At 36.4% G+C, this 14,096-nt stretch overlaps 1 protein-coding gene across 1 annotated transcript in view; it reads right to left on the bottom strand.

Annotated features, from left to right (window-relative positions):
• Positions 1-13,802, bottom strand: part of USPL1 (ubiquitin specific peptidase like 1) — a 28,842-nt gene extending 15,040 nt beyond the window's left edge. The window contains exons 1-4 of the mRNA XM_065896329.1: positions 13,704-13,802; positions 13,059-13,187; positions 7,193-7,838; positions 3,434-3,547 (exon numbers count right to left, since the gene is read on the bottom strand). Coding sequence (XP_065752401.1) covers positions 3,434-3,547; positions 7,193-7,838; positions 13,059-13,187; positions 13,704-13,802 — 988 coding nt within the window. The remainder of the gene's footprint in view (positions 1-3,433; positions 3,548-7,192; positions 7,839-13,058; positions 13,188-13,703) is intronic.
• Positions 13,803-14,096: the final 294 nt, after the last annotated feature.

The raw sequence follows: 14,096 nt of genomic DNA, 5'->3' as shown, positions 1-14,096 counted from the left end.
ATCAAAATTCAAAGTGCAGTTTCTACTGAATGCATTTATCTCTTTAACATCATTGTAAAATCAAAAGTCAGACCATTGAAAGATGGGGACCTAGTACCTAGTTTGCATATTGCCCTAAAGTACCTTCGTTTATTACCAGGATGCAAACCTTTCAGTGACTCCTTGCTGTCTAGCTATACAAGTTTCCTCTTCTGTTAATTTCTCATTAATGTTTTCTGGCCATTTTTCTATCAGTTTTTGTCTTTTTTGTTTTTTTTAACTGATGTACAGGAGTTCTTTGTAAGATATCCTGCGTATTATTTCTTTGTTCTATCTTTGCCCAGAGGTTTTAAACTTTAATGTAATCACAGTCACCAATCTCTTCTTTTATGTATCTTATTTAGGAAATTCTTCCCCACTGAGCAGTAAAATATTCACCTGTATTTTCTTCCAGAGTTTTACAACTCTGCTTTTCATGTTCAGGCTTTTAAATATGCTGAAGTTTCTTTCTAATTACGGTGTGAAGCAGGGATCTAATTTTCCCCCTGTATCAGGAAACTACTGTCCCAAGCACCGTTTCCTGGATGGCCTTTTCTTTCCCCACCTACCTGCATCAGTACCTCCATCATGGTTATGAAGTAACCAAACGGGGAGGGTTCTGATCTGGACTTTCTATTCTGTTCTAGTGGTCTGTCTATCCTTACACTGGTACGCTACACTCAAAGGCTAAATTACTCTTTACACTTACATAAATAAGTAGAAACCATAACAATAACAGCTTTTTCCTTTTTAAATAAAAGAAAGAAATATACACATTAGAGGGAAAGAAAACACCAAATTGAAGATAGTAGTTACCTTTGTGGGGAGGTAAGGAAGAATTGGGGAAGAGTACAAAAAGGGCTTCAGTTGTATTTGTAATGTTATATTTCTTAAACTGTGGGGAGGGAGAGCAGAGAGGACAGTTTATGGGGGAGGGAGAGCAGAGAGGACCGTTTACAATGCGTTTTTTAAAAACAATAATCAAAATGAGGAAGTGGCTGGCTGATCTTAAAAATTTAACACACATTCCGGGTCAATACAGATTCTACTTCTCTTTCTTTAGTACTTTAAAATACATGTTAATATTCAGAATGAGGACACATATGTTGTAAGACTCTAAAGTGCTCCCTGAAACAAAGATTTCATTAGTAAGATCTTAGCCTCTAATGTAGCACCTCTCACTGCTGAGTAGTACAAACACAAATGAGAGGATTCTACTGTATTGGAAGAGCTGTATGCTTGCCCAATTGCTATGAGTGCACAAAATTTACAAATCCCAGACCCAAGGTAGCAATGGAGCAAGACGCCACCTTGTAAGTACAATTAGCAGGGATAAGAAGAGTGATGATTCAGACTGGGGAAGAAACCACTCTTTAATTCAATTGGGAACTGGAGTAGGGAACCTGAATAAAACATCTCAGGTCACTCTAGGAGGGAAATGATACCTGCAAAATGCAACACGGGAGCCCCTCAGTCTACACTCTGGCAATCTTATGAAAAAGGCTCCTTTGAAATGAGTATCCACCCAACAGATCAGTGATTGGGGGTAAGGAAAGGGGCTGACCATAAAGGAGCCAGGGGAACATTTTCATGGTGATAGAACTGTTCTATATTTTGATTGTGGAAATGGTAACACAACTGTATACATTTGAAAAGGATTTTACTATATGTAAATCATACTTTGATAAAAAGAATATTCGTCCCATCTGAGATCCCACCTGATGATGAATTAGAATAGCCCTTTAGTCCTAGAGGAGGCAATGCCAAAGATCTGGCATATGGAAAATCAGTTTACAAGAACAGAGTAAACTTAAATATGTAGGAGTTCATGAAAACCAAAATAGTAAAACTAGGGGACAGAACTGTGGGACAAAGAAATAAGGGGATACAACCATGCAAAAAAGACACTGCTTCCAGATACACTATCTGGGTCTGATGAAATAAATGCTACTTGTTGAGAGAAAAACTTGAAGGCATTGATATTGTACATGATTTAACAGGAGTATTATACTAATAGGAGTATCATATATTCAGCTACTACAACACAATATTAATTGAAGAGTTAATACAAGGATAAAGAGAGGGACTTCCCTGGTGGTGCATTGGTTGGGAATACGCCTACCAATGCAGGGTTCGAGCCCTGGTCCGGGAAGATCCCACATGCCGCGGAGCAACTCAGCCCGTGCGCCACAACTACTGAGCTCACGAGCCACAACTACTGAAGCCCGTGCACCTAGAGCCCGTGCTCTGCAACAAGAGAAGCCACCGCAATGAGAAGCCCATGCACCACAACTACTGAGCCCACGTGCCACAACTACTGAAGCCCGCGCACCTAGAGCCCATGCTCCGCAGCAAGTGAAGCCACACAATGAGAAGCCCGCGCAAGGCAATGAAGAGTAGCCCCCGCTCGCTGCAACTAGAGAAAGCCCACATGCAGCAACAAAGACCCAACACAGTCAAAAATAAAATAAATAAATAAAATTTTTTAAAAATAGACTTAAAAAAAAAAAAGGATAAAGAGAAATATGGTAATTCCCTGGCAGTCCAGCGGTTAGGACTCAACTCTTTCATTGCTGGGGCCCTGGGTTCTATCCCTGGTCAGGGAACTAAGATCCCACGAGCCGTGTAGCAGGAAAAAAAAAAAAAAAAGATAAAGAGAACTAAAACAAAAGGCACCCCCTCAAAAAAAACAATCACTACCAGCTCCTTTTTGCAATACAAAAAAAAATTTATAAAGACCTGGAGACTCTAGCGCCCCTGTTCCACTCTGCTCCCAGAGGCCAAAAGACAATTCATAGAGGACAAAGCAGGTCTCATTCTTATGCTCTTTTTAAAAGTAAGAAAACTTTCCCAAAAGGTCATCAGTATATATCTCCTCATATTCCATTGGCTAAAATTGTACCATATGTCCATTCCTAAACCAATCACTAGCAGAGGAAATAGAATTATTATGGTTGGTGTAACCAGAGATTCTCAACCCCATCCGTCCATAAGAATCACATGGAGGCTTCTAAAAATTACTGATACTTGAACTCCATCTTGAGATTCTTATATAATGGGCTCCCAGCACTAGTTATTTACTTATAAATTTCCTAGGTGTTTTTTAATACACAGTCAGTCAAGGCTGAAAACGCTGGAGTAGTCTACTGGGGGACAGTACTGGGAAAGGAACTGATGGTGTATCCCGTGAGTATTCAGCTGGTCCTAAGAACTGCATCCACGCTGAAGGGGTGGAACACATGCCTGCATATTTATATAGAACACCTCCATCCACGAATGATTTAACCAGTGATTAAATGATCAGATTCCAAGAATCTGATCATCCCAAATAATAAAACAGTATTATATTTCCTTTTGATGTAAGTATGTCTTTATGGTAGATGAGTAGTACAATTCAATTCCATAAATTACTTACCTAATGTACACCTAAGCTGAGGCTGAAGCCTAATAAAAATATCATCTCTGACTTCATTCAGACAGGTCTCTATCTTTGCAAATATTTCAGAAGGAAGTTTTTTACAATCTCCATCTGATAATAAAATACAGAACATTATCAATTTCTCATCAACCTATTTCTTTCTACAGACAATTAAGACATTACCAAAATGAAAGTTTACCAGAGTCAACAAATTTTGCAGAGACAAAAATGGAAGCTACGAAATTCCTTAATTCTTCTTCCTCTCTCTGTGGTACACCATATATTCCCTCAGTATGTGTTAACAGCACAATATCATTAGTACTGACTGCCTGGCTCAACATCATTCTGCCTGAGTAAACTTTCAGTGCAAGTCTTTCAGGCCTAGCTAAAGAGCCACATTTCAGATATTCTGCCCATCTCTGAAACAGCTGAAGCTCTCTTTTCATGAAATTATTACTTATGCTAGAGACAAAATCTAACCATTTAATCCTCTCTGTTTAACTTTTACTGAACTTAACTAGATCACAGGAACAGACAAATTTATAAGGAGTCTCAATACAGTCATGATTATTTCCCAAACTAACATTTGGTATGTTTTCCTCCTCCTATGTCTTTTGAAGGGCCTTCAATGACATCATCACATTTCATACAATTCTACATTGCTTTTTTTTTTTTACACAAATCTGCTTCATTAAAAAATGTGCAGGCTAGTAGTTATACTCTGACTGAACCATAGTTTTATTAGCCATTCCCTATTGCTGGACATTTGTTTCTTTTTTTACTATTATAAATACTATCATGTTAAACATCTTTGGGCACACACCTGTCCATGTTTTTCATCATTTCTTTAGGGTAAAAGTCCTCAAGATGCAATTACTCTGGCAGAAAACTACCTAAGATTAATAAGAAAATTATTTTGAATAAAAACCGCCATATGCATCTGACTCTAGTTACTTCTAAGCTACAAATAGATCTTTTCACTCAAATCTCTTACGAATAAATAATTCATACAGCCTGATCACACTCTGCTTATATGTTTCACTATGAAAACATCCGGAGTCTTCTGTAATATGAAGTAAGCATTAACCAGAATTTTTATTTGACCACACTGAAGAAAAGAGAAAACTTATAATCCAAAGTAATGTAGCTTGAACAAATGTTAATTACAACTATATTGTAAAAACTACAATTATCTTGTAAAAAATTAATATAATATTAAAATTAAAAGTTAATATTAATTTAATATTCAAGTCAAAATTTGAATGAGGTATGTTCTTTTACAACAAACAACTGTTACCAACTCAGTACTGGGGTTTCTATAATTATACAAAACAGGAATAAAGAGAAAAGGCAGAAGCAAATATGCTTGTGAGAAACTGAATTTTAAAAATTGCAAAAAACTTCAATCTCAAAGAAACTCAAATTGAAACAAAATATTTTTTATCTAAAAAAATTACAACTTTTTAAACGTTTCTACGCAAAGGTGATTACAGTGTTCTGGGATGTTTATTTCTACATATGAAAATGGAATTATTATGTCGGTATAACCCTTCAGAAAGCCATTTAGAAAGACTCTTTTTTTTTAAAGGATCCCCAAGGGGATCCCCTTCTTTTTTTTAATATAAATTTATTTATTTTATTTATTTACTTTTGGCTGTGTTGGGTCTTTGTTGCTGCCCGTGGGCTTTCTCTAGTTGCAGCGAGTGGGGGCTACCCTTTATATAAATATTTTAACATCCCTTCTAGGGTATAATCAGCAATGGATTCAAAGGATACAGGGATATCTGCCACAGTATTTACACATAATAGCAAAAAAAAAAATGATAAGTAGCCTGAATGGTTAACAATGGGGAAACAATGTATAAGAGTATACTAATAAAGTAAAATGTTGCACAACCGAAGTCAAACTGCATAAAGGTTAGGATTCTCCACCTACCAGATACCAAAACCCCAAAAGCCATGATAATTAAAGAGTATGGCATTGGTACAGAGACAGAAAAATAGTCAACAATGGGGAAACAATGTATAAGATCTGTATAAAAGATTGCATGATCAAAGTCAAGTTGAATAAAGATGAGGATAGCAAGACCTAAGATGCCCTAATAATTAAAAGTGTGGTATTGGTGCAGGGACAGATAAAGTGACCAAGAAAACAAAGCAGAGTTAAGGAACAGCTGCACACATACATAGAATGTTATATGACAAAGGGGGCAATGCAGATCAATTGAGGAAAAAGGTGGAGCTAGAAAAACTGGCTATGCAATGGAAAAAAATGAAACGTTACCACATACCAGACACAATTACCTCCAGTTGAACTAAGAATTTCAACGTAAAAAGCAAAGCTCTGTGACTTCTCAGTGAAAACAGAGGTAAATGACTTTCTGATCTTGGAGAAAGGAAACATTTCTTTTTAAAACCACAGACATTACTAGCTATAAAAGGAAAGATTAACAATTTCTGTCATCAAAAGATATCTTTAAAAAAGTAGAAACATGAGATACAAAGTGGGAGATTCGGTAACCTGTCTGAATAAATATAGCAACAAGGACATACAAAAACTCACACAAATCAATAAGAACATGACAATACAACAAACAGGGATAAGACACAAACAGGCTTCACACAGGGAACAGAGGGTCAATTTACATACAAAGAGCTGTTCAACCTCTTTAAAATCTGGGAAAAGCAAATCAAGACCACAAACCATTTTATATATCATTCAGATTGCAAAAATCACCATGTGTGAAAAAAACCAAGGGCGGAAATATGGATTAGGAAAATCTCTTCTACATTGCTAATGGGAGTAGACTGGTACAACCACTTTGGAAAACCATTAGCCATTATCTAGTAAATCTGAACTCAGAGTCTATCCTATGGTATATCCAAGAAAAACTCTTGTGCCCCAGGAGACTTGCCTAAGAATAGTCACAGCAGCAGTATTTACAATTGCAAAAAACAACCGAATGACAGATGAATAAATACACATATGTACTTACAGACTGATATACTTACGAACTGGAAATATCATATAGCAACAAAAATCAATGAAACACAAATACAAGCAGTACAACCAGCATAGATAAATCTTTATAAAAAAAATAAAAAGTCCCAGAAGAAATACTGTACAGTATGTCTTTTTTTATAAAGTTCAAAACATTAAATTAGGCAATATATTGCTCAGCCATATATATGTAGGAAAAGCTATTAAAAAACAAGAAATGATATATTGATCTAACACATGTCAGGATAATGATTAATTTTGGGGGAGGTAGATGATGGGATGTGGAGGAACACATAGGTAGATGCAAGTCACTGGAAATATTTTAATTTATCTTGGGTTCATGGGTATCCTATTTTATAGAAAATAAAAATATAGCCCTCACTGTGAAAAGAGATTTTGGGGGAGTTGTGGGATTATGGATGGTTTGTATTTACTTCTTTATTCTGCTTTACGGCAACTCAAAAACTTAAAGTTGTACTTTGATGTACTCTATGTTGACCACCATTACCCTGACAGCTAAGATACAGCCATAGCCTCTTTATTCTTTACTCTTAGTTTTTGAAAAAGACTGCCTTTTGGGCAGTCATGATAACACAACTGGTGTTCACTCAAGCTTCATGACAGACTCGGTCCCTATGCTCCTTGCTCCGAGGTTCTACGTAAAACAAAAGCTACTGATGGCATCTTTTTGCGTGCTACAACGTTCAACATTAACCTCTTTAAAAATTAAAGAGAAATAAAATGTTATTACTAACCTTTAACTCCATCCAACTGACTGGTGTGCAGAAACTCATTGGCTTGATTATACCTGGTAAACAACTGACCGAACACAGACTCCTCTTTAGAGCATAGGTCAGTCACAGTGTTTTTCAGCCCTTCCAAGTGCACCAATGCTGACAGGATACAGTCTAACCAACAGAGAGCATATGCATTTTTCCACTGGACACATGAAGTCTGGCAAAATGAGGTATGCTTGCTCTCCAACGGCATTTCCAGTTCAGATGTGCATCCTTCATTTTGAGGGGCAGTCCCTGCAGTTCCAGAAACATCAACCACAGTAGAATCTTCTTCAGCAGCCATGTCAACAATATCAGCTTCCAAAATCTCATTCTGCTCCAAGCAATCAGTTGTCCTAATTGGATTCTGTTGACCACCGTGTAGTAAACCAGGTAAGTCTGATGAGGTTTCATCATACTCTTCTTCATTATGTTTACTGTTCAAAACTTGTTCACCATCAATACCATTATGATTTTTAGTCTTTTTGGAATTTGCTAAAAGAGGTGATTCTTTATAGTTGGTTTCCACGATCTTTCTTTTTTGAGGCTTATTTGGAGTGTGACAATCTTCCAAATCAGGAGTAATTAAGTTATTAAGTGATTTAAAGCCCAAGGGATAGATGCACTAGAAAGAAAAAAATAACAAAAACTAAAAATTCAAATAAGCTCAAGCTTTAACTTCACAGATTCTACATCATGAAAAATATGTATAAAATTTTAGCATTACTTTGACCTGAGAGGGTATACAATATTATCAATCTAAATTTGAAGGAACCAGGGATAAACAGCTATTTAATCAAAAATTTCGTCCCCAAAGAGTAATTTTTCCTAGTTAATCTGAACAATCAAGGGCGTAATCTGAGTTACTCTAGAGTAAGCTAGCAAGGAAAATGTACATAATTTTGCTTTAATAAAGAATCTAATGTTGAGTGAATTAAAAATTCCAACATTTTATGAGTGTATTATTCTTTTTAAGACAGGTACACTGCATAGCATTAAAAACGAGAAAAGTATTTTCAAACCAAAAAAGTTGCACAGAGTAATCTGTATCGTTTCTCAGTTTTGAAACTGAGTATTAATCTGAGAGCACATCAGCATATCAATTTTACACCCATATTGGGTCTAAGAATCAAACTGGCTGAATTTTAATAACTTCACCATGCATGAACACAATTTCAGGCAAATATCAAGAGTAAACAAATCACTAAAATAATCAATGAATTTTCCCTAAGTGTGAAAACTAGTAAAATATTTTATAAGACGAATGCAAGAAATCTACATACCGTGTGCCCTCATTTAAAATATGCTTTCTACACAAGTATGGTAGATTGCTCCCTTGGTGGCCTCTAGTGAACTAAAGAACTATACCTCCAGATACTCATGCCCTTGTACCATCAGCCCCCTGCCACACAGCCTCAGGCTTGGCCACGTGACTAGCTTTAATGGGACATTAGCAACCAGGATGCCCATGCTTCAATAAGCACTGGCTTATTGGGCTTGCCCTCTTGGAGCCCTCTTTCTGCACAATCTTTCTTAGTCCCAGCCATCACACTGTAAGGGTCCCAATTAACCTCACCGAGAGACCTCACGGAAAAGAAGTGAGATCCTGGCTGACTACCTGAGTTGAGCTCCCAGCTGGCAGCTAGCATCCACAGCCTGCCATGTGTACATTTTAGTTGTCCCAGCCAACAGTATGTGAAGTGTAAGAACTGCCTTGTCAACCCACAGAATCATAAGTGAAGCCATTAAGTTACTTTAGTGACTAAGTTTTGAGATGGTTCACTTCACAGCAACAACTAACTGAAATGCTCTCATTTAAAGTACAGCATTTTCTATACAAGCGAACACTATATGCATGATACTGTACTTACTTCGAAATTCTTTAGTTTAATAGGACAAGTTCTTGATTTTCCTGTTACCAACTAGCTGTGCGATCACCATCAATTAACAACTTGACCCTCAACTTTATACCCTGAGATTATTTCCTTAGTCCTACCACATGTCAGAAGACAGAGAACACTTTAAAAATCAATAGCAGTAATTTTGTATTCAGAGTCATCCAAAAAAATTGAAAACAAAACCTCAAAGAGATATTTGCACACCCATATTCACTGCAGCATTATTCACAATAGCCAAGAGGTAGAAGCAAACCAAATGTTCATGGACAAACAAATGGATAAAGAAAACGTGGTATATACATACAATAGAATATTATTCAGCCTTAAAAAGGGAAATCCTGTCATATGCGACAATATGGATAAACCTTGAGGACATTATGCTAAGTAAAATCACAAAAGACAAAAACTGTATGATTCCACTTATATGAGGTACCTAGAGTAGTCAAATTCATAGAGACAAAGTAGAATGGTAGTTGCCTGGGCTACAAAGAGAAGTTGTTATTCAACGGGTACAGAATTTCAGTTTCGTAAGATGAAAAGGTTCTAGAGATATGTTGTATAACAATGTGAAATATAGCAAACGCTCCTGAACTGTACACTTAAAAATGGTTAAGATGGCTTCCCTGGTGGCGCAGTGGTTGAGAGTCCACCTGCCAATGCAGGGGACACGGGTTCATGCCCCGGTCTGGGAAGATCCCACATGCCGTGGAGCGGCTGGGCCCGTGAGCCATGGCCGCTGAGCCTGCGCATCCGGAGCCTGTGCTCCACAACAGGAGAGGCCACAACAGTGAGAGGCCCGCGTACCGCAAAAAAAAAAAAAAAAAAAGGTTAAGATGGTAAATTTTATGTTTTTTTAACAATTAAAAAAATTTTTACTTTTTTTTTTAAAGGCAAAAAATTAAAAAAAAACCTTTACCATTCTCAAGCAGAGTCAAAATCATGGTGTGCACATCCCACCAGCACCCCTACTTAATTAAAAACAACAACAACAAAAATCACTCTTAGCCAGTGGGTAATATACAAAGAGTTTGCTGACTCCTGGTGTAAACCAATGTACTTCATAAAATACACTGGGCTCTTACTGATGATTAGAACATTTTCTAAAAACTAGATCAATAATTACCCTAAAGTTCTTTTTTTACATTTGCAAAGTATATACTTGAAAGTCTTGGTTATTTTTTTTCCTCATTGCTTAAAAAATAATGCTTCAAAAACTAAAAATGCAAAAAACACATCTAACCATAATAGTTAAAACCACTGTTCTGAGAACAGAGACTTCTCTATTCTGGTAGTCCTTGGTTCAAGAACTCTACTGAAATATCACGTATTGTTCAGAAGAGGGAAAAAAGTAATTTTCTTCTAGAATCAGTAAGTTTTATTTTTCTCTCTTTCCAGTGCTCACAATTCTACAACTTTATTCTGAGCTAGTTAATTAGTAAACTCTGTAGAGTCTGGTGTTACAGATGAGCTGAGCTGTCAAGTCTCCTCAAGTCAAGCCCTCCCCTTGTGCAATAGAGCCCGTCATTTGCTCCAGGGATATCCCTCCAGCAATTCTGTGACACTTTCTCCTATTTTTCCCTCGCTACTGGATATAACCAGTGTACAAACATGCTGCTATTTTTCCCAACTTAAAAACAAACAGAAGTAAAACTTTTCCCTCCAGGTACTACCTCACGTCTATATTTCTCAATTCTTCCTCTCCCATTTTCCATCACTCACTCCAATCAGGCTTTAACACTACTACTTTACCAAAACCACTCTAATTCAAGGCCTGCAAGGACCCCCATGACACTCCAGTCAATGGTGAGTTGAGTCCTCAGCCACCTTGAGTTCTCACTGGAATTGACAGTAAATCATTCCTTCCTTCATTAAATATTTTTCACTTGACATCCAGGACAATATACTTTGCTTCCTGAGATTACGCCTACCTCACTCTCCATGTCTCTCACTTCTTTGCTGGTTCCACTTCACCTCCCAAACTTTTTAATGCTGGAGTGTTCCAGGGCTCAGTTTTGCAGCTCTTTATCCACACTCTTGGCAAACTCACCCAGCCTCATGGTTCAATTACTTACTGAACCATGTAAGTTCATGTAAGTTTGCTGATGACTCCCAAATGTATATATCCAATCTTAGACTCTCCACCTAACACCAGACACATAGATCCAACTGTTTACTCCATATACCCAGTTATTAGATAGACGCCTCAAGCTTGATTGCTCCTGATCTCATCTTTCCCCCAGATCTTCCTCTTCCCAAAGTCTTTCTCAGTTCAGCAACCGGCAGCTCCATTCTTCCAATTATTCAAGCCAAGTATCTGGGGATCATCCTTGATTCCTCCCTTTCCTACCATGTACCCCACTCTTTCAGCATATCCTTTTAACTATCAAAATACATATAGAATCCAACCATGCCTCACCAACCTGGCCACTACTTGCTCTCCCTGGAATACTACAACTGCCTCCCAACCATTTCCCTGCTTCAGATCTTGCCCATCACATTTTTTTCCACATGAAAACCAGATCATGTCACTCCTCTGTCAAAATCCCTACCATGGTTCTTTATTTCATAGTAAAAGCCAGCAAACGGCCTACAAGGCTTTACTGGATCCATCCTATCTTCCCTTATTCTGCTTCACTCACTCCGATCCAGCTCTGCTGGTTTCCCTGCAGTAGCACAAACATGGACAGGCAGCCTCCGCTCTCTCAGGACCTTGTATCTGCTACTCTCCCCACCTGGAAGGCTCACTCCTCAGGTATCCACAGGACTTGTTCCTTTTCATCTCTTTCAGATCTTTGCTCAAACGTCACTTTCTCAATTAAGTTTCCTCCTATACTTTATGTAAAATTGCAAATTACCCACTCTCTGATACTCCAGTCCCTGTGGCTTTATTTTTCTCTACAGCACTTTTCATTACCTCACACAAAAAAGTATGCTTTCCTTTTTTATTTTCTTTCCCAATCTAGAACATAGCCTTGTTGAGAGCAAGAAATTTTTGTTTTATTCACTGTATCCTAGCATCTGAAACAGTGCCAACATGGTGACACACAAATAAATATTTATTGCATAAATGCAAAAAAATAATTTATCTCTATTTGTAAGAATACCTGAAATTTTCTTCAAGTGTTACCCAACAAAAGTATCTACCACCAACAGTATAATATAGTCTAGTATTTTCCAAAACTGGCTGATCATCAGACAGTTTATAAAAGTTATAAAACTATAGAATTCTGGGCCAACTCTATTGAATAAGGATCTAGGTGAGACCCAGAAATTTTTTAAAAGCTTTCCAAGTGATTCTGATGAACTGCTAGTTTACCTGGAATAATACATATCTGACATTAGAAGACTGTATTCCAATCACTGCTTTGCTGCTTTATGAAGATGTTGTATTCCTAAACCCTCTGCATCTGTTTTCTTATTCATAACATGGGAATACCTACCTTGCAAAGTTTTGAGAATTAAGTATGTATATGACAGTTTCATAAGTTGTCAAGGACAGTAAAATATAGAGTATTATGGAATTTAATGAGCTCCTGTGTAAAAAGTTGTGCCAGTGGGTACAAATTACTATAATTCTAAGATATTTAGAGCCTTAAGTACATAATATTTAGAGACTAATAACCTTTTCAATAAGTCCCAAAGTTAATAAACAACACATGAGAATAACAACAGCTAAAAGGAGCTCCACAAGGTTTAAAAAAAAAAATCTTGAAATACATTCTCTCTTCTCATAAGTCTAGTGACAATAAAAACAAACATCTTCATGTAATAACTCAGGAAATCAAGTGGCAAAATAAAATATTTAAAATTATATACCAGACAGATCTAGAGACTAACTACATATTAAAAACATACAATCTAAAAACTACAAAATGAGTACAAATTTAAACACTGAAGAGAAAAGCAAAAGGCAAAAACTTCAATACCATCTAAGATTAATACTTTACCTGCAGATCCTCACACAAAAAGACAGATTCTTGAAAACTAATTCGGTAAGTCTTTAAGGCTTTTAATTTTCCCTTCGTCCTACAAGCAGGGCAATACCCATCTGACGGTACTTTAGATGAATCATAATTCTAAAAGAGAAAAAAAGTAAATTAAAATATAGACATTCCTAGATTGTATAAAATTACAAAAAGTTAAATGGAAAAGTAACCAGAAAAAAAATGTACACTTTTTACCTAGAAGTGTCCTGGCAAGATATCTTAAAGACAGCAAATAAAATAAATGCATATAGGCTTTAATACAGCTATTGTTCCAAAAAGAATATATTCTAGTTTTAAATATTAAATTAAGTGTTAAAAATAGCATCAGTTTTATCTGCAAGAAAAAAAGTAATGTCAACTGTCACTGAAAATACGTTCAACATTTTCAAATAGTAAACTATACGGTCTATGTTTTATTTCTACTTTTACATATCAATAAAACATAGAGAGGTAAACAGAGAACAATCTTTCGCCATTACTGTAAGATTTCCGTGGAAGATACAATTTTGTTTAAATTAACTGGTAAAATTAAAACCAAATTTAAGTCTTAAAAATAGGAGAGAAAAAAACCAACTTTGCACTGAGGCAAAAAATAAGTTCACTAACTTTTCCCAAATACCCCACCATATGGAGTGAAGATATCCCTATATCAGTCCCTGGTCCAATCACTGGCAAACCATTTCCAATCTTCGGGGAATCCATCATTCCGAGTCATTGGCTAATTTATGTCACTTGAAACATGTCAATATCACTAAGGATTTTTCAATGAACCCTGGAAAAAAAAAAGTTAATAGACAATTTTTATAAGATGTATGCATATTAAGTATATTTTGAGAACTATATATCTTATGTTAAACATATTCTGAAATTGTAATCTTGAAGTGAAAACAAAATACCTAAATTTATTTAAAGATCTAGCAAATTTGTGGAGAGAGGGCAAAAACTGGCAATAGGACCAGTCTTCACAGTAGACTCATTTGTAAACAAATTTATCAAAAC

The sequence above is a fragment of the Phocoena phocoena genome, chromosome 18, assembly GCF_963924675.1.
Source record: "Phocoena phocoena chromosome 18, mPhoPho1.1, whole genome shotgun sequence".
NCBI classification, from domain to species: domain Eukaryota; kingdom Metazoa; phylum Chordata; class Mammalia; order Artiodactyla; family Phocoenidae; genus Phocoena; species Phocoena phocoena.
The sequence above is the reverse complement of the archived record's forward strand: the minus strand, read 5'-3'. Positions and strand labels throughout refer to the sequence as shown.